Here is a 21511-nt window from a genome sequence, read left to right on the forward strand (position 1 = left end):
ATTTTTTTTAAAGTTATGTTATTAGGCATATACAGATATGATTATTATGTTTTCTTATTCTAGTGACCCTTTTAACATTACAAAATATCCCTACTTGTCTCTAATATATATCTCTCTCTCTAAATATAATATATCTCACAAAATAATTTTGAGCTACAGAAATCACACACCCAAGAATACATAGTATATTGTGTCATTTATAGAAAGTTACAAGAATGGGCAAAAGAAATCTAAAATCAGAAATCAAATTATCTTTGTAGGGAGGCACTGAACGGGGGAAGGCTTAAAAGAGCTTTGTGAGGTAAAGAGATTCTGTATATTAATCTGCACAGAAGTTATACAAATGCACAAGTGTTCATGAACATGTACATATATACCCTGTTCACTTAAGATTAGTACATTTTCATTACATTAAAAAGTCTGTAAATAAAATGGAAACATTCAATGAAAACTGAAAGCAGAAGACACAGTATCTCATACACTGCTGGTAGGAAAGCAAACTGGTTCAGTTTCTAGGATTGGTATTTGGCAGCATCTAGTGACATTACAAATTCATATGCTGTTTGACTCAACAAAACCATTTCTAATAACCTATCCACAGAAATACCTGCATAAAGTATTTTTTTTTTTTGCCTTTTTCCTTTTTATCGGTACCAGGGATCGAATTCACAACCGCTTGCTTGCAAGGCAGGTGCTTATGCCGCTGAGCTAAATCCCCAGCCCCAAGTATTTTGATATACAAGGGAAATAATGGCAACTTTTTATTAGTAAAAGACTTGTAAGAACACATATGTCTGTCAATAGGAAACCAGTAAAAACAAAAAACTTTGTGAGGCATCCTTAAGCTTCCTACATATCTTTAAAGGATGGGGTTTGTTATATGTTAATATGAAACAATCTCTAAGTAAAATTTTCAAAGTCTAAAAAAGGTTAATGGTGTTCAAAACACAAAGAAAAGTTACTGTAACTATCATCTATGTGCTACACAGACAAAAGTTCTCCAGGAGGATAAAATGGATTACTCTAGAAGGAAAAAGCTTAGAAAAAGACAGTTCTTGTTTACTATACATCTTTTAAAAATCAAATCAATATAGTTAACGCTATTTTTAGATGTTGCTATGGTTTGTGTTTGGATGGCCCCCAAGCCTCACGCAGTCGTGGAGGCAGATGAGCCTCGTGTTTGTGATTAGCTCTGCGTCCAGTGCTGGGCTTGGCAGCGTGAGTGCTGCATCCGCCCAGGAGTGAGTGGCCAGCAGATAATGTAAGGGAAGGATGAAGGCGTACTTTCCCCATTTTGCTCTTCTTGTTTACAGCTGCCATGAATGGCTGCCCCTCAGCAAGACCACCCTACCTTGGAACTAGCTGAGTATGAACTGAAACCTCCAAAAACTGTAAGCTACATAAAGTTTTCCTTTCTTCATTTTGGGCATCAGGTATTTTGTCTCAACAATGAGAGAAAAGTAAGGAAGACAGAATTAGTTACATTTTTAAAAAGGAAACAAGGTAAAAAGCAAAGATTTCAGAATTAGGATTGTAATGATTTTAGTTTCTGCTCGTTATTACTTAGAAGTACACTCAGTTAAAATGAACACTAAGAATACAAGCAATTTTGAGGAACATACCCATACTGCGTTGTTGTCAATACTTCTCCTCTCTTTTCCTTCTCAAGTTTTAACTTTTTCTTCCTTTCAATATTGGCCAAAGTTGGGTAGTTTCTAGAAAATAATAAAAATTTAGTAGAAAAAGACTTCCAAAGTATAAATGTAAGCAAATAAAGCAGGTCCTGAACCTGGACATTTTTGTCCAGTAACTAACAGTAAATCATTATAAACCTTTAATTGCATCTAGAATTTTGCTGAGAGAGAAAAACATAGGATATAACAATACTACCAAAAGTATAGACCAGCTGCTGCTCTAGAAATCTTGTTACCAGGGTGGAACTAGGTAAGTAGCTAATGCTAGAATTTAAATTGAATGCACTATATTACATAGTGTGCTCAAACTAATCCAATTTGTCTATTTAGTATGCTCTCCCACAAATACTCTAAGAAAAACATTACATATATTCAATCACTTATGCAAATATATGCTAGGTATTTTCAAAGTTAGCAAGATGAGGAAGAGATAATTCCTTTTTTTTTGGAAAAAACAGTTCCAAAAAAAATACAGTCTATTAGAAAAGATAGAAAAATCACACAAACAGCTATGACTTAAGACAAAATCAAGACTATAAAGATTTAAGGGATGAGAAGGCAAAGTTGTATCAAAATGAAGAAATCTAGAAAGAATGGAACATTAAAGAAATTGGTTCTAAATGATGTTAAAACAGCAAGCAGAAGAAAAATTTCAAGGTATCTGAAGTGCAGCAAACAAAGCAAATAAACCAAGATCTCATAAAGTATGAGACATATCCAGAGAATAATTTTTTATGAAACATGATACAGTTATAAGTAACTGGACCAGAAAGTGAGACATAGGTCAAAATGTCTCTTGAATTGATCTGAATGTTTATATTTAATTCATCAAGTGACAGGAAGTTGTGAATAGGAATATGTATAAGGTCTTGATCAGATTAAATCTGACAGCAGTGTGCAAGATAAATTACTTTCTTTGCTTCTGGGGCAGCTGTGTGGAGATGTGGGCCCCAAAATGATGGTGAGGGAGACAGATCCTTAAAGTATAAAAGCCATGGAAGGAGGGAACACAGACAGCTCTCAACTCGGACACTCAGTCTGAAAACTCATTGGAGAAAATTTCGAGAAACATCAGCAAATTGTGTTGTCATTGTTTGTAAAACAGTTCTCTATTTTTTTCTTTTTTAAACACCTGCATTCCTGGTTTGAATAGCCCAGAGAATAAGAAGCCTATGGTTTGCCATACTGGATAACAGGAATGGAAATGACATTGGGTTAAGTGGTGAAGTAATCAGAAAAGGCAATAAATTTCAATGACAGTGTAAAGTGACATCCCCAGCCAAGAAAAATAACCTCCATAAATAAAAGATGATGAGTGTACAAGCTATAAATAAATGCAAGCAGAAAAGATCAAGGTCATTAGAGATAAAAATCTGACAGCCGGTCTGCAACATGTGACTACACTTTTGAAAAGCAAACAGTCTAAAGTTCTGTGAAGTGGGCGTTGGCACTTGTACAGGTGTGAAATATTCTTCCTGTAATACTAAAAAATGGCCAGATAGTCTCATGGCATTCTCATGGTTGAAAAGCAACACTGAGAAAAAAAACAAATTGGAAAGGATTCAGAAGAGACTCAAAGATGATTAAGAGGGTAAAAAATAAAACCTCTGAAGAAAGATAAAAGGAACTATTTATTTGCAGCTTCTAAAATAGCATGAGAAGTGACAATAAAATAATTTTACAGGGAAGATGGTATCCAGCTGTTTTCAATCTAAAAGCACAATATACATGTAGAAGCAGAAATGATGAGAAAAATGGTGATAATTTGCAAAGTGTCCACTGTGGTTAGGCACGAAACTCAAAGCTACCCCATATTCACCACTGCTCTCAAATTCACTTATTCTGCCCACTATATTTCTTCCTACTTTTGTTCTGAATGTTGTAGACTGTTAACATGGTGGGCCGCATGTTAAACAATAATACTGGGTAATTTGGTGTACCATGTACAAGTAAACTAATGTTAAACATGTACTTTTCATGATAAAGAATTTAAACATTTGTTATAGCAAGTGGGCTTTAGGTAAGATATCAGAAAGAATTCTCTAAGTAGGGCATAAAAAGCGTTACAGAAACTTCTCTGGAGGGAACCTTTTCAAATAGCTTTCTTTTTCTAGTACATTAAAGTATCAAATTCTTAGTAAGGAAGCTTCCAATATCTATTCCAAAGATAAGAGATCTTGTTTTTCAGTTCTGAAATGAATCAGATCCTCTTCCAAAAATTTACACAAAATTCAGCAACTCAGAACTAGAGAAAATAAAGATACTAAAAGACAAATTATTCACCCCAAACACGAAATCAGAAACACAAAATCTGGCTACAGACACAAACAACAGTCAGGAAGCCTCACTTCACCAACACACTGAGATACAAAAATAAAGAAAAGTAAAGAGCTATGGTGAAGGATGTAGTCCAAGTTCCTATCATACACTGGAAATAACAAAAACACTGAAAAAAATCATAAATTATGTCTTATATTGCACAACAATACACAGAAAAAATAGTGCAATGCCTATTAAAGAATAGATATCATAAAGTTGTCAAGCTTGTGACAAGGGGTCTTTTCAGTCAGTTTCTCTGTATTTTTACCTGTTAAGTCACGTTTCTCCCTGAATTCTCTTTCCTTAACAACACAAGGGGAACTGAATTGGTCCTAACATCGAATGCCTTTTCTTTTGCACTTCTCCTCCTTCATTTCTTAGCTTGTCTTGGACTTGTCTACACCCCAAGAGTCCAGTGACAATCCGTAACAAGCACTACAGAGTCCATAAAGGGGCAAGACCCTGCCAGCACTATCTCAGCACATATCCTATCAGTCACTCTATTCTTCCAACTTTTTCCTTTACTCTCAAATCACCACTTACTGACTTCTCCCAGGCCTGTTATCTATAAAACACAAACCCTCAGTGAAACACTACTGCTTCCACAAAAGCAGGGCCACTATATTTAAGTCTTTCTGAACTTCCAAAAGATACAACAGTAAGGAGCTAGTCATCTCTGCTAAAATTCTGAAGGTATTGGGGATATAAATTAAAAGGCTTTCCAGAGCCAGAGAGTAGTGAAGTAAACATTACAAAACTACTCCACCTAGTGGACTCCTAATATGTATATGATTGAGTTTCTAAAAGTTAAGTTTTGTAAGTAAACCCCTACCATTCATTTTCTCTAATTATACAGCAGTTGTACCTCACGGGTCAAAATTTAAGAAAGAATCACCCTTTGGGGGAAACAGTTTTTTGTCTTTTGAGGGTGATTAACAGAAAGCTTTACAGTTTATAAATTCAGCAGGCCCTCTGAGTTTGGCTAATTTGAAAAAAATAAAGACGGGCTAGGGATTTAGCTCAGCGGCATAAGCACCTGCCTTGCAAGCAGGCAGTCGTGAGTTCAATCCCTGGTACTGATAAAAACGAAAAAGATTAAAAAAAAAAAAAGAAAAGAAAAAAATAAAGACAAAGGAATAAAGACAAAGATGTACTTTCATTTAAGGACAATATATCAAGCAGATCTTTGGCTTTGTTCCCTCTTTGAAATTCTTACCTCTGAAATCTTTCACAAGGTTTTCTAACATAGCAATTACACAGACTTTATCTTTCCTGCATGGCAAAGAATAGAGTAGCTTCTTCAGAAACAATGAAATTCTCAGAAGGACAATTCAACCAATGTAGAATTTACTCTTCTTAATAGTTTAAGTAAGCCAGGTGTAGTGGTGCATGCCTGTAATCCCAGCACTCAGGAGGCTGAGACAGGAGGATTGTTGTGAGTTCAAGGCCAGCCTGGGCTACAGAGTGAGCTCAAGGTCAGCCTGAACTGCATAGCGAGACCCTGTCTCAAAAAAAAAAAAAAGGTTCAAGTAATAATTTTTTTTTTAAATTGAAGTTGAGAAAGGCATAGAAAGTAAATATATTTTTGTAATGAATTTTTTAAAAAATAGTACAGAGAGTACAAGTGGTTTTTTTCGTTTTGTTTTGTTTTGCTATCTTGTGTTTTTGAGACAGGCTCTCACTATATATTTCAGACTGGCCTCAAATCACTATGTAGCCTAGGCTGGTCTTGAAATCATGGCAATCCTCTTGCCTCTGCCTCCCAAGTGCTGAGATTACAGGCACCTTACCTAGCAGCATAAGTATATTTTTGAGAAATCCACCAAATGTATAAAGGAAGAGAAATATTTCCTATTAATGAAACATAACATGAAAACTTCACAATATGCTAAGGAGCAAGAACCTGCCAAGTAAGATATGGAAGAACGTCAGATAAATTCAGCAAATGTTGGAAGATAATTTTAGAGAACACTGTGATCAGGCAACATCACAGATAAAAGTGAACTTCATCCCAAGTTGTTATCCTCATCATTTTAGGCTCCTCCAAAATTCACTAACCTGTCACGTCGCTTACTCAACAGACTGTGTCCACTGCTTTTCCAATGCCCTTCTCATTACTACGTTTAATCTACGCTCTAAAACTAGAGTTAGATACACCTATCTTACACAGCAAGAACCACCAACAGGCAAACATTTGTTCCAGTCAATTCTTTATTCAAAATGACAGGGCTGCTTCTGCTTCCAAATTTTACTTATAGTTTTGAATTCAACTAGCTTCAAACTGTGCCACCAAGCTCAAGGCAAACAGTGCTAACTGGATACTTTCCTTTCTTCCTTAACAGTTTTGCTTGGAGATGCCTCCAATACCACTAATGGTAACCAAGCAACCTTGTGGCCAATAAATCTATATGCAAAATTTCCTGGTTACAGCTAAAAACAAATCTATTGCTTTCCCAATGAAACAGAAAACTAGGGTACGTCTCTTTTGCCTTTCTTCTTCCTTCCTAGAATATGGGCTTAATTGAGTATGGAGGCCCTCTCTGGTGGGCAACATGAAAATCACCTCCTGAGCAAGAGAGAGGCTAAACCCAATGCTACTATTGAGTAGCAACAGCAGCCCTGCACTTCATTTATTTGGGAAAAAGCAACTTCTTTTCACTAAGTTGTGTAGCAAGGCTAGTGTTTCACTGGAATACAATCCTACCTGATGCAAGCACAACTGCACCCTAGCCACTCCCTTTAATCTGAATGCTTTTCATGCTCAAATAGGCTCATCTTTAAACACTCTCCCCCGCCCTAGCTAAGTACAGGTACACACCTGTAATCCCAGCATTCTGGGAGGCTGAGACAAGAGGATTCCAAATTTCAAATCCCATCTGAGCAAATTAGCAAGACTGTCTCAAAAAGAAAAAAAGGGCTGGGGATATAACTCAGTGATTGAGCACCCCTGGGTTCAACACCCAATACTGCAAAAAACAAAACAAACCCAAAAAAACACCATTTCTCCCCCTAACAGTTTCTTTTAAACATATACTTACCTTATGACCAGCCAATTCGACTCTCAGGTTTTTATCCAAGTCAAATTAATCAAAACAAAGTGTATGAATGTTTATGAAGGCTTTCTAAAAGCTAAATCCTGGAATCAATGCTCAACTAGGAATAAACCACAGTGCACAATGGGACACAAAAATATTCAGCAAGAATAAGTGAACTACTGCTACACACCAATGAATTTTCAGTTAGACTCAAAAAGCTACATACTGCATAACTCTATCATAGAACAGTCTCTAGAACTTAGATCAGTGGTTGCCAGGTCGAGGCTGGAGAGGCCAACCATGAAAGCCATGATGGAATTAGGGGGAGATGGAACACTGCTTTATCTGTGGTAGCATTTATGTAACTATACATTTGTCAGGACTGCCCACTAACAAGGACGAATTACACTATCTGTAGACATACCCTAAACCAAGAGGGGTGCTCGGGGACCTCATTACTCTCAGTGGTGGTGGTGAAACCTAGGGCTAAGCAAGTGCTCTGTCTCTGAACCACATCCCCAGAAGACTTCACCTCTTACAGGAAGCCCTTGTAAAAAGCACTGATGTCCCAGCTTTCCAGCTTCTCCTTGACCACATATTATCATCTCTACATAGCTTAAAACTAAGGTTTTAATTGACCATGATCTTACAGGCACCTCACATTTCCTAAGTCTCTCATTTGAGGGAGCCTTAAAGACCAAGCATCTACTCTTGTCTGGTTCTGGAGACATTAGCCACAAGTTGAAAAACTTCACCTCTTCAAATGTAACTACAACAAATGAATGTCAAACTTTCAAACTAAACTACTGTTAAGAATTTATTCAAAGTTATCACATGTTTCAAGGTTGTTGAGATTTCTTAACATATGAAAATCAAACTGGTTTTCTACCAGGGGCTTTCATATAAATACATGCTACCTAAGCTAGTTTTTATCTTCAAATAATATTCTCCAAGTTTTTCCAGCCTGTAGAATTTTTTTTCTTTTAATCACTTGCACAAAACCACCAGGGGGCATAGTTCACATTAGAAAAGCCATTCAAATACAGATCAATCTGGTTTGTCTTAGTAGTCTGCCCTTTGTGGTGAGAACCACAACAATTAAAAAGTAGTATTAATTACACCATTTATTTCCAACCAGTTATTAATTAGATCAATATATTTTTGCCCTTTTTCTCTAAAAATAATAAAGGTACTATTCAAAATATGCCTAAAAATTCAAGATTCAACAAGATTTCTCCAATCACTTATTAATAGCCAAAGAGAATTACAAAACACAACAAAAAATAATTTCAAATCCTGCTTACATAAATTAACATTTACATTCTTATTTCCCATGGGCTACTAACGGCCATTTAAAAGATTTTCTTACTTTTCTAACGCTTGTGATTCATTCAGGAATAAAAAATAAATGCAAAAAAGTTCAACAGAACAATAAGTGATGTCTATGCTAGAGAGGCAGAGGGGACTCTGTATTCAAAGAAGGGTAAGACATCCATCTAGTGAGGTGAGGAAAAACATCCCCAAAGTGACAGGATTGCTGTTGGAACACAAGTGATAAGCAGAATTTTACAGATGGAAAAAATAAGACTTTTTTTAGAAACAATGACATGAGCAAAACTAAGAAGTAAAAACTTACATAAAAGCTACACAAATATACATATATACAAATTTTAAACAGTCACCTATACAACTAAGAAATATATACATACTGAACATCGAATTTTCTGACCCAAAAACAAAGCAGAAAAAAAACCTAAGCTCATTTGTCAACTCAGTTCCTTCAGTCAGAGGACACTGCAGATATTCACTAGTTGCACAAATTTCAACAGTCTCTTTTCTGAAACAGGACATACAGGAGTTAAAAGTTGATATTCAGGAGTTAAGAATTGAGATGCAGCCAGGTGATGAATCTCCACTCAAACAACTGGAATAGCAGAGGTGAGTCAGTGACTTGAGTGGCTACGGGGAACTAAGGTGGACAGAGCCTGGAAGAGAGAAGGGGGTGAAGAAAGGAGTTAAAGGATAGGAAGCCTCAACTAGTCCAAATCTAGCTGAAAAGTAACATTAGAGCTTAGATGGATGGAAAGTAACACTCAAAGAGGAGCATGTCCAACCTTAAAAACCAGGGATGAAACAGAAGAAACCTAGAATAATAGCAAAGGCAATTCTGGGCAACAAAGGCAAGGCAGGAGGCATCTCAATTCGTGACTTGAAACTATACTACAAAGCCACAGTGATAAAATCAGCATGGGTGCTGGCAAAGAAATAGACCTGAGGATCAATGGAACAATTAAAAGATGCAAGCACAACTACAAAGACACTCAGCCACCTGATATTTGAAAAGGGGGCTAAACATGCTCACTGGAAGGATAGCCTCTTTAATAGATGGTGGTGGAAAAATTGGTTCTCCACATGCCAAAGACTAAAACTAGATCCATGCCTATCACTATACACAAAACTAAAGTTTAAATAGATCAAAGACCTAAAATATTAAAACAGAAACACTAAATCTACTGGAAGATAAGTTAGGTAGAAGTCTTAAGAGACATAGGGATAGGCAAAGAACTCATGAACAAAACGCCAACTACACAGGAAACACTTCAAAAAATCAACAACTGGGATCTCATATTACTCGGTTTCTGCACTTCAAAAGAAATCACCAACAGAGTAAAAAAAAAAAAAAAAAAAAAACCCACAGAATAGGAAAGAATTTTAGCTAACAAACCCCTCAGACAAAGGACTTATATCCAAAACATGTAAAGAATTGAAAAACATCAAGCCCCCCAAGCTCAAAGACACTCTCCAAAAATGGGCATCTGAGATGAACACATAGTTCTCAGATGAAGATACACAAATGGAAAATAAATACATGAAGAAATGTGCACCATCACTGGTCATTCGAGAAATGCAAATTAAAACAGTATTGAGATTTCACCTCACTCCGGAAAGAATAGTTGCTATCAAGAAATCAACTGATAACAAAGGTTGGCGAGGCTGGGGGGGGCACTTCTCCACTGTTGGTGGGAGTGTAGACTGGTGCAGCCACTATGGAAATCACTATGGAGATTTCTCAGAAGTCTAGGATTGGAAGTTCCATTCAATTCAGCTATTCCCTTCCTGGATATTTTCCCAGAAAACTGCAAAGGTCACAGTGATATATGTGCACCCATGTTCATAGCAGCACAATTTGTAATAGCTAAATCTTGGAAACAACCAAGATGCCCATCCACCAGAGTGGATAAAAAAATGTGTTTTTTTGTTTTTTTGGTTTTTTTTGTCTTTTTTTTGAGACAGGGTCTCTCTATGCAGTTCAGGCTTGCCTTGAGCTCACTTTGGAGCCTAGGCTGGTCTCAAACTCACAATGATCCTCCTGCCTCAGCCTCCAGAGTGCTGGGATTACAAGCGTGAGACACCACACCCGGCAAAATGTGGTATTTTTATACAATGGAATATTACTCAGCTATAAAAAGGATGATCTTGAGGCCTTCACAGGCAAATGGAGACAATTTAGGCTATCCTAATTAGTGAAATAAATAAGAATCATATTTATAAATATCACATTGTGTCTCCAATGTAAAAAGTAGTAAGAAATGTAGGAGTAATAAAACCCAAAATGTGTAATTGCTATTGTAAAAAAAAAAGAGGAAAACAAAATGATCTAAAGGATATAATTGCGTGTATGTTTAAGTATGTAGGATTGATAACCATATTACTAAGTTTTTTTTTTTTTTTTTGTCTTTTTCCTTTTTATCGGTACCGGGGATTGAACTCACAACTGCCTGCTTGCAAGGCAGGCCCTTATGCCGCTGAGCTAAATCCCCAGCCCCCATATTACTAAGTTTTTGTTGGATAGTTGAACAGAACTGGTTGCAGTCTCACTGTTTAAATGTATGCTTGTATGCTTTACTTTTATATTGAACAACTATTTCTAAGAGGACAATATGTAATTTATCAACTAGTGATTTCTTACTGTTTTTTTGAAATTATGTATTATTTCTACCCATTTTTTTTTCTTTAAATTAAAAAAAAAAAACAGAGATGGCCATCAAAGTGAGTGGCAAAAAAGGAATAAAGGTACAGGACACTGGAAATGTGCAGGTAAAAAGGTTTGAATAAATTCAAATTAAGCACATTTCTGCTACAGCACGTAACATGCCAAGGGCATGTGGCAAAGGCTGCACCTCTCGTTTAGAATTACTGGAAACAGGGTATATGGAATCAACAAATGAACAAAGTAAATATGGTATATATTTATGCACAATAGAGTACTGCTCTGCTATAAATAAAGATAAATGAGATATTCATAGGCAAATGGATGCAACTTGAAAGCAATGTTTAGATCCACAGCTAAATACTGCACGGTGTCTTACACAAGAAACTAAAAAGGAAAGAGAGAGAGAGAGTGTGTGTGCAAGAATGAAGATAAAGAGGAAGCAGCGAGAAGCCCACATAGCCCAGTATCGATTCAGTTGTTTCCAAAGTACTTTAATATATATGCTAATTTGTTTCATTTATGTACTAGTTCCGGTTCACTGAAGAGAAAGTTTTGTGCTTTTCTCTCCCTGTTTCTTCTTTGTAAGAGAGTATTTTCTGTCTATGACTTCCATTATGCGTAACATTTTGGTCATTCTTTTAAGATCATGATATGCAATGTTTTAATATTGTTGTTTCTAATTATTTTGTTATGAAATTTTGTTCTACTTTTTCACAGAAGTTAAGAGTACTTTTGAAAATTTTTCTTTACTAATATCCACTTAAATTACATAAAAATAAAAAAATTACCAGAGGTGAGTGGGTGTTAGAATTAAAGAGAACGATACAGGTAGATATTAGGATGCCAAGGAAGAAGGCCAAGGATTAATTTGGAATCCCCAGCAAGGAGGCGCTATGTGTCAGAAAATCAGTCACCTTTGCTTCTTGTTTTATTTGACCTTTCCTTAGCAATCTGAACCGCTAACCATATCTTCCTCCTTGAAGTTCTCCCCTCTATTGGCTTCCACAAAATGGCATGCTGCATTTTGCTCAAGAGAATTAAACATTTTTCAAAGGGGCTAGCACCACCAAACTGCACTGGCCTTGAAAAGATAAAGGTCCGAACTAAGTGGGGGTGGGGAGGGAGTATCTTCCTGACTAGCCCATTTTCATTATCTTGCAAGGTAAAATTACAGTCAGCTCTTCAAAACTTATCAGACAGGAGATAACAGTTAACTCTTCTGGTTCGCTTATTCCTATGTCCAAAATATTAAGAAAAAGATAAAACCAAAACATCTTTTTAAAAAACCAATGCCCTCAAAAAAAGCCCCATTATAAAGAGAAATAATTCTGTCTATAAAGATGCCACCTACAGGATGGAAGAAGGTTCATATTTAGTGCATCAGAATTGTTTACAAACTCAAACTACCTCATGGTCCCAACTCCTTTGACTTCAAAGTTTGACCTTGTAGTTGGTTGAGCGACCTTCCTCATTGCCAAAGTCGAGTTTTCCACATCATACAACATTTAACAGTAAATCAGCAACTACATATTCTCCATATGAGAATTCCAGGCACTGTGCAAAGTGCAACAGGATCAAAGATGTCCAAAATGAGGGCCGACCGTAAAATAATGTGACAAATTAGTGGTTGCGTAATAACATGTAATTATAGAAGAGGTAGGAACAGTGCTTTAAAAGGGTAGTTTAATCCAGGGACTAATATATAACCCATATGCTTACACCACAGTACAAACAGCTATGCCCCAAGCGTGTCTACATTCACCTAAAAAAATGGGGTTTTTTGGTTTTTAAAACAGGATCTTGCTATACAGTTCAGATTGGCCTTGATCTCACCATGTAACCCAAGCTACATTCAAACTCATGGTAATTCTCCTGCACCAGCCTCCCAAGAGCTAGGATTACAGGCATGTACCACCAAATTTGTCTGAATTTTTTTTCTTACCAAAACTTTATCAATAAAGAAAACAGTATACAGATCTACATTCTGGTATAAACTCCCTTTCTAACAAACTGGCACTCCGGTAGCGTGAAAATACAGGAAATGAAAAGAGAATGGTAAGTCTGAGAATTTTAAAAATGGGCCTTATAAGATAATCAAGATTTTGTCAAAGAGATGAAGGGATTCCAGGCTATTCTAGATAGCCTAGACTCCTTTATCTGTGAAACAAGGATGTTCCTGAAATGCTGTTACACCATCATATTCAAGTTGACCGACTACATTCTCCTTGTTTGAAAATTAAATTTCTCGATTATTCCTTCGCCTTCATGTATTTTTTTTCCTGCACATCTGGTTAACTGTTATCTGACAATTATATATTTTAATTGAATTTTATTTGTTCTCAATGGTTCTGAATCCCTCCCCCCACCTTTTTTTCGGATTGGGAATTACACTAAGCTATATCCTTTTTTGAGATAGGATCTTACTAAGTTACCCAGCCTGGGGGTGAACTTGCAGTCTTCTTCCCAGAATGCCATTCATTCATCCATCCATTCATGCATTCATTTTTTGAGACAGGTAGGATCTCACTCTATAGCCCACAGTAGCCTTCCACCTCAGCCTCCTGAGTCCTGGGATGATAGTCACACTAGGCTTGGTTCTGAATTTGTTTCTTTGGCTTCTCTTAGAATTCTCTCTATACCCTTAAAGGGCAGTAACTAACTTTTTCATAAAACAGCACATTTGGCATAACAATACCTATGTAAGGGTATTTGAACTGAAAGCTTTTAAGTTAAAGTATAAATGTAACCTGCTGATCAAGAATTTTAAGTATCTTTCTTAAACTTCTGTTTTTATCTCTTACGCTTCCTATTTTTGAATTACAAGAAATATATGACTTTACACATATGTAAACATGGCATTGTCTCCCTGGTGTGAAAAGCTGAAAGAAATTATATATATATATTAGTTAAGATAGTTATACTACTAATTTCTCTTGAAAAATTGAAAAGAAAGATTTTTTTTTTTTTTTTGTCTTTTTCGTTTTTATCGGTACCAGGGATCGAACTCACAACTGTCTGCTTGCAAAGCAGGCGCTTATGCTGCTGAGCTAAATCCCCAGCCCCCGAAAAGAAAGATTTGTGCTAATATTGTTTGGACAATTAAATGCAGATATCCCGTACTCTGAGTAACTAATTGAAGGATAACATGCAGTGTAGTAACCATTGCTGTCCTCTAATTATCTTGTTTCAAAATTTTATGTTTGTCTCTTTAAAATAAAATTTTAAAGAGGAAGAATCCCACCAGTTCTGTCTTAGTTTCCTATGATGAATTATCTGAGAAGACAGTAAAATAGAGCCATACTTTTTTCATAAATATATTCTAGTTATACATGAACTAAAGTTTCTTCCCTTGTTAAGTACAAAACCAAAAGTCACATGGTAAAGTTTAAATTTTTTAAAGGTTAACTACAGAGATGAATTATTGATCTTTTTACAGTTAAAAGTAAACACATATATATTTTCTGATGTGCACCTTCTGCCCAGTATATAGTACTTATTCAACAATTTTGTGTTAAAAATCAAAAAAATAAACGCAGCAAAGTACTGTGTGTACATTCTAAAAATGAGAACACCCAACCATTATTGCCTCCATCACCAAATGATAATAGGCAGCAAATAGTTCTCCTCAAAGGAAGAGTATAATCCAACTATGATGTATTTGATATAAAAATGGAGAGTTCCTATTCAGCCTCCCCACAAAAACTACTTTAATAACAACCTCATCTAACGCAGCTTCTAGTCCTCTTCCATAATACCAATATTATAAGGGAATTCAATGAATTTAACTACTCAAATAAAAATTATGATTATTTTTAAACCATCAAGTAACAGAATTCTCAGTCACTATAGACCAATTCTGAAAAACAACAAAATCAGGATCAGTCATTTTCAATTAAATGACTGTAATATATACCAAATCACTTTTGGACATTACTCATTATGGCTAGACTGTTGTTATTTTGGAGCTCACAGCCCGTATGTCACCAGTTTTGAGCTCTTCACTCACTTTCTCCTTTCTTCTCTCCATCTCGCGATCTCCTCTGGGGTATCTAACTTGATCTTCTTCATACCAGGAGCATGCATCTAGGAGCAAAAGTCTACTGAATATCAGGAAGCATACTGTATGCTTTTGACTAAGCAGGAGCCTGTTTTCAACATTAAATTTCCAAGCAAAAACAAACGGAAAACTATGGCAAATAAGCCAATTTTACACATTCTTATTATGACTTTTATTTTAAAGGAGAAAGAACAATTTTATCCACTTACATTAATATAGGAAAACAATAAAATTTAGTTACGAAATAGATGTATATTTTCTAATTCACATTAAATACTAAAATGAATAACTTACCAAACAAAATTGACAGTAGAAGCTAAAGAAACGCACGAATCAGGTAATTTTATGTCGCATGACATAATAAAACCAGCATAAATTTGGAGTTAAGAAACTCAAAGGCAATAATCAGTCTGGAGGCCCTAGGAAAGTCTACCCTTGCCCCCCATTTACTGACTTCACATTCGTGTGTTGAGTCTATAATTAAGAATCTTAAAGTTCTCTTATAAAGTAGAAATTTTAGCAAGGAACATTGGCACATGCCTATAATCTTGTACTGTAGAAGACCAAGGCAGGAGGACTGCAAGTTCAAATCCATCCTGGACAATTTAGTAACTTGGCGAGACCTCATCTCAAAATAAGAAACGGTGAACAGTGCTGGATGTAACTCAGTGTGAGGGTCCCAGCTTCAATCCCCAATACCACAGGGGGGATAAAAAAAGGAAGAAGTACTCCATAAATCTCCCTTATAATTAGACCATGTAAATGATGAGATATGATGGTAATAGTTTAATAAGAAGAGTGTATATCAATAAAAGGCTATGATTTAAAAAAACATAAAAAAACTTACATTTCTCCAGTGGAACTGGACAATCTTCTCATGTGCACTAAAAGAACAATCTACTTCGGGGCACTGTAAGAAGTTTTTTTTAAAGACCATTTAACATTTTTCACATTAAAATTTTCCTGCTGTATATATACAAATACATTCTAGCCATACTTCAGAACTACCCTTCTGTGTAGTGGTGTCCCTTCATTCTTATGTCAATTGCAAAAAAAAAGTCACTGCAAACTGGAGCTGCATTTAAAAAGGAGCGACACTCACTAACTACAGAGCACCACGATACGCCTCATTTACTTTTCCTCTTGAGTGAAAATAGACATCAGCATTGTTGTAAAATAGTCTTACTTCCTAAAGTTGAATTTATAGGTGTCACTAAATGAATTTAAGTTATTAAAGCTGAATTCCTTAAATGAAAAAAGAACTTTCCCAAATCAAGAACTTTTAAAATTTTAAACATTCTGAGTATTTTTTTTAAAAGTACTTAAAATTTGGGTCATCTTAGCGGGTGGTGATCCATGGCAAATAACAGTGTAGTTACACAGTCTGAGACTTAAATGCGCACAAGACAAGAAGGGCCCGGTCTGCTTACTAAGCAGGGAGCTGCTGGGCCTCCCTGTTAGCGGTATCTTACAATCTCTCTGGAGCACTGGACATCCCACATTCAAACTGCAAATTCCTGGGGCATTATCCCCATCTGTCAAGTCTTAAGCATTTCTATGAAAACTATAAACTTACAAGAAAAATAAGTTTGGAATTTCTACCAAAAACACAAATTACGGGCCATTTTGTTACATAAATTTCAACATGACTAAGAACACTTACTTTTGTATGTTCAGACATATGTTGGTCATATTTTTCTTGATTTTTAAAACCACGATCACAAGTATCACAAAAAAAGTGAAAAATAGGTTCTTTTCTTTTCTGCAAATAAAAACAGACAGTAGCTTTTGGTTAAAAAAAAAATCTCAGCCAATAATAAAAATGTAAGTATCCTTCTAGTTAAATATACTTTGATTTTTCACATAACCTTTACACAAGCCGTGCAGTGAATTTTAGTAGTACAGTAAAAAACATTGCCATTAATGGCTCCCAAAATACTCCCACTCACTTCAGACACATTTATCCCATCCTTCTTGCCACTTTCTGAAAAAGTTCCAAAGGCCCATTTCATATTTTTACCAAATGCGATCAAAATTATGGTACATAGTCCCACCACATGCCATCCAACAGGAAGACAGGCTCGTGTAAACATTACAGTGCCCTCATCCACACTATTCAGTGGACGTGGCACCAAGTGACTTCTGGCTCTTCCTCAAATTCAAAATGATCATGAGCGGTAAATGGACTGATTCAGGACACCAAGGTAGATGTAACAGTGCAACTAAGGTTCCTCACGCGAGACAATTTCCAGAACTGCTTCAGAAAGTACCAAAAATGACGAGATAGGCGCATTCAAGGAGAGGAGGAGCATTTTTAGGGTGATTACTGGCAATACCTTTTACTGTAATACATTGCTTAAATTTAAAATTTTACTGTATGTTTAGATCACCCCTCATATGTACAATATGCTTCTAAATATACTTCTAAGTTAACAGGCTTTTTTGCTTTTTTGTTTTTAGGAAATATTAACAGAAGCCAGGCATGATGAAAAACCTTTAAATCTAAACAAAGCAAATATAATCTACAAGTAAATTTCAAGTTGATAATCTAATCAGGATTTAGTGCAACATATCAAAGAGATCTAAAAATAAATATTCAAGGTAAGAATACTTCTTTTAGGAAAAATATTTCATGTAATTTTAAAATTACAGAAAAGGTGAAAAAGAATCATTTAAGTATTAGCTGTTTGTGATTCATAATTTGCTATTTTCATACTTAAACATGAACAGAAACACTATTTAATAGTCTAGAAACTACTGGAAATAGTCTCCAATTCTTTTAATAATGGGGTTTGGGGATACTATCCTTGTCAACATGTACTACAGTTTTCATGCCAAAATGAAAGACATTAATTTATGCAACATACACTAATAAACTTTTTTTTTTTTTTTTTTTTGGTCTTTTTTGAGACAGGGTCTCACACTATGCAGTTCAGGCTGGCCTTGAGCTCACTTTGTAGCCCAGGCTGGTCATGAACTCACAACGATACTCCTGCCTCAGCCTCCCGAGTGCTGGGATTATGGGCATGAGCCACGACACCCGGCTTAATCAACTTATTTTAAACTATTGTAATTGGTTGTATACCTTAAATTTGAAAGACTATATCTGTTAGTTACATGAGAATAAAGGAAACTTACTTTAATACAATACAAACAGTTCATTAAAAAAGCTTTCATAAAAATAAATACTAGCAAAAAAAACTGAAGCACTTACAGTGAATTAAGATAAACAATAATGTGCATAAACAGTAATATATTCAGTCTGAGTTTCAAACATTATTTGAAACGTTATTCAAACACGCAACAGGATGACTAAAAATTATTTTAAATTAGAAACATTACATTTAGTTTTACTGGAATATAACACAAGGGAAAAAATTGCTTTTTTTACTAATCTGTTCTTAAAATATCTATGTTAAAAAGCAAAGATTATGAAAAAGGTCTTTTGTTATAGTTTATTCTTAACTTCATGCTTTCAACTGAATAAGAGAAAGGTGGTCTTCTAGTTTCTCCCAAACTTTTATCAGTTTCCTCCCAGTCTGCTAGTAATTTTTTATTTTTCCTAAGTTTAATAAAATTTACATTTATCTGTAATCACATTTTTCAAATATTTTTTACTCCTGATACTGTTTATTCTCTGTTTTCTTTTCCTACAATTTCTCAGTTTGCTTCTCAATATGAATTTTGTTTAAAATTTTTATTTATAGCTAAGATCCTTAAAACTCCCGAAGCAAAGCTCCACTGTGCCATAACCCAGGGACCAAAGTGTCACATTCAAGAACAGCTTAGAAATACCTTTTTTTTCTGTTTTTTGCTGGGAGGGAAGTTGAAGTCAGCCAAGTTAGGATCATATTTTCGTGGGAAATAATGTTTACCTGACAAAAAGAAACTCATTAATTTTCACAAATACATAGTTATTTAACTATTTACTATAGCATATCACAGATGTTTGCATAAAAATACTGGTAAACTACCTCTTTTGAGGAAGAACAGTTAAAAACACAGCAGAGATTATTACTAGCTTAAGTATTTTTCAAATGAAACACTGGTGAGATCACATATCCACAAATGCCTTTGGTGTCTAAATACAATGAACAATCTAACCAGATGAAATTCCTTCAACTTACTTTAAACAGTACAAATCTAATTAGTAAAATCCCTCCCTGATCTTTCAGCATCAATTTCATACCAGGAATATAAATATATTTATATATTTATAAATATATTTATATTTATAAATATTTATATGAAATATAAATGGTGAAATATATCTCTTAAATTCTATCCCACCTTTCATTTTCATTGCCATGACCCAACTCAGAAACGGTAGATTACTGTGCCACCCTCCCAGATTTTCTTCCAATCCCTAACCCTCTCTTTTAGTAGACCTTACAAAATGGTACCACAAAAATAATTCTCCAGTCAAGTCACAACTTGTCTCAAAATCTGCAAATGGCTTCCTGGTATCTTCCAATGATATTCCAATTTATAGTCTCATCCTATGCTTCTCCCATCTTCCACATATTCTGCTTCAGTCATACTGGAACACTGCAATCTCCAAAACTCACTTTGTACTGACAGTTTTTTGCCTGTACCTAGAAAGTATCCCTTCCCAAATTACAAATCTCCTAAGACACTTCCTGCAAAAGTTTCCCCCACTTCCTTTGCACAACATAATCACCTTTTACGTGTTTCTATCATGACATTGTACTATGATTTATTCTTATAAATCTATCACCTTTGTGTCAGTCAAATTCACATTTCTTTCATCTGGCACACAGTAAACACTGTTTGAATTCGATGTAGTATAAATGAAATCTTAAACAGAGTTGGATAATGGTTTTAAATGAACAATCCTGTGACTTATTTCCCCCGAAAGCAGACTCATAACACACTTTTCACCATCTCTATTTGATGTGAATACATTCCATACTCAATTCCTGACCTTCCAAATCTGCCTCACCCACATCTCTTTCATACGCCTGTTAATCGCAACTTCATCCTCCAAATTGTTCGGCAAAACTTCAAGTTACCTTTTTCTCATCTTTAATCTCATATTTCACATTCTTTCAGAAAATCACTTTCACCCTCCCTTTAAATTATATCTAGAACCTGACAACCTCTCATCACCTTCAAATCTCCACCCTGGTCCAAATCCTCACTAGAACTGCAGAAGCTTCCTAACTCGCCTCCCTTTCAGTCAATTCCCATTAGCTGTCACCTAAATCCCAACGAAACACAAATTAGGTCATGTGACTCTTTTGCACTACCCATCTCCTAGCATCAAAAGTCAAAGTCTCATGATCTAAAAAAATTTAATAAGGTTGCCCTTTTCCCCATTCATCTACAACTGTCTTTTCTGGACACTTCTGCTGTACATTGTAGCTACTGCCTTAAAGGCTTTGCATTTGCACTTCATTCCTAATCACTACCCACTCAGATGTAACCACTCAGAAACTCTGCTCAACTATCTCTTTCCTTATCAGAGATAATGACATTTAAAGCTACAGTTATGCCTGGCATTCGGGAGGCTGAGGCAGGAAAACTGCCATGCGTTTGAAGCCAGCCTGCACCACACAGTGAGTTAAAGGCCAGCCTGAACTACAAAGCGTGCACTGCCTAAAACAAAACAAATCTGCAGTTATTCTTTAACTCTCTGCAGCACTGATTACCTTCTATTAAGCAACTTTGCATATTGTCTTTCTTCTTACACCAGAGAGATGTTTAGCTACAAAAAATAAGGATTTCTGGGCTACTCACTGTTATATTCTCAGCTCCTGGCACACAGCTGGGATTCAATAAATAACTATATTTAATGAGTATGCAGGGGAAGCATTCCAGCAGCTTATATCTTGAGACATTACCAGACTTCAAGAGTGCAAGGCAGAGTGGAGACAGGAAAGGGAGAAATGGGAAGAGAGGATGAACTGCAAGGCACAGACAACTACCTACCTGGAGGGTTGTGGGGCTTCTGATGTCGAAGAAAACTATCAGGCGGCTGTCCCCAGTACCATGATGTGGAAGCCGGCAAATTGTAAGGACGGCCGCTGAGTTGAGGCTGAGACTCAAGGGGAGACTGGGCGTCAAAGGGAGGCTGTGCCCCTGGAAGAATCTGGGCGTCGAAGGGAGGCGGCGCCCCGGACAGAGACTGCATCTCCATGGGATGTTGTACTACGGTGAAAGGTTCTGACCCAGCCGCGGGAGGAAACGAAGGAGGTGGTGGTGGTGAGAACATCGGCCACAGTGTCCAATTGTCAGGCTGCGGAGTGGTGTTACGTAGGGACCCCAGATCCGGGGATGGGAGCCACCCAGTAGGAGTCCCTAAGCCACTAGCCGGTTCTGCCATGCCGCTTTCCAGGTAGGGAGCTCAACGTGCAACTGTGTAACAGAGTTTGTGCGTCACTTCCGTTAT

The 21511-nt window shown here is 36.1% G+C and overlaps 1 protein-coding gene and 1 long non-coding RNA gene across 2 annotated transcripts in view; one reads left to right on the forward strand and one right to left on the reverse strand.

Annotated features, from left to right (window-relative positions):
- Nufip1 (nuclear FMR1 interacting protein 1) overlaps window positions 1-21497 on the reverse strand; it is a 37825-nt gene extending 16328 nt beyond the window's left edge. Inside the window, exons 1-6 of the mRNA XM_003477469.4 lie at window positions 21052-21497; window positions 18895-18974; window positions 16763-16861; window positions 15947-16009; window positions 15049-15125; window positions 1623-1715 (exon numbers count right to left, since the gene is read on the reverse strand). Of these exons, the coding sequence (XP_003477517.2) occupies window positions 1623-1715; window positions 15049-15125; window positions 15947-16009; window positions 16763-16861; window positions 18895-18974; window positions 21052-21445 (806 nt within the window). The 5' untranslated portion in view covers window positions 21446-21497. The remainder of the gene's footprint in view (window positions 1-1622; window positions 1716-15048; window positions 15126-15946; window positions 16010-16762; window positions 16862-18894; window positions 18975-21051) is intronic.
- Window positions 1182-18176, forward strand: LOC134472000 (uncharacterized). Its single transcript, XR_010041825.1, has 3 exons — window positions 1182-1391; window positions 17560-17700; window positions 18014-18176. It is a non-coding gene; the product is annotated as an uncharacterized LOC134472000 (long non-coding RNA).
- Window positions 21498-21511: the final 14 nt, after the last annotated feature.

The sequence above is a fragment of the Cavia porcellus genome, unplaced genomic scaffold (assembly GCF_034190915.1).
Source record: "Cavia porcellus strain 051 isolate PalLab524CR breed Dunkin Hartley unplaced genomic scaffold, mCavPor4.1 scaffold_21, whole genome shotgun sequence".
Classification (NCBI taxonomy): domain Eukaryota; kingdom Metazoa; phylum Chordata; class Mammalia; order Rodentia; family Caviidae; genus Cavia; species Cavia porcellus.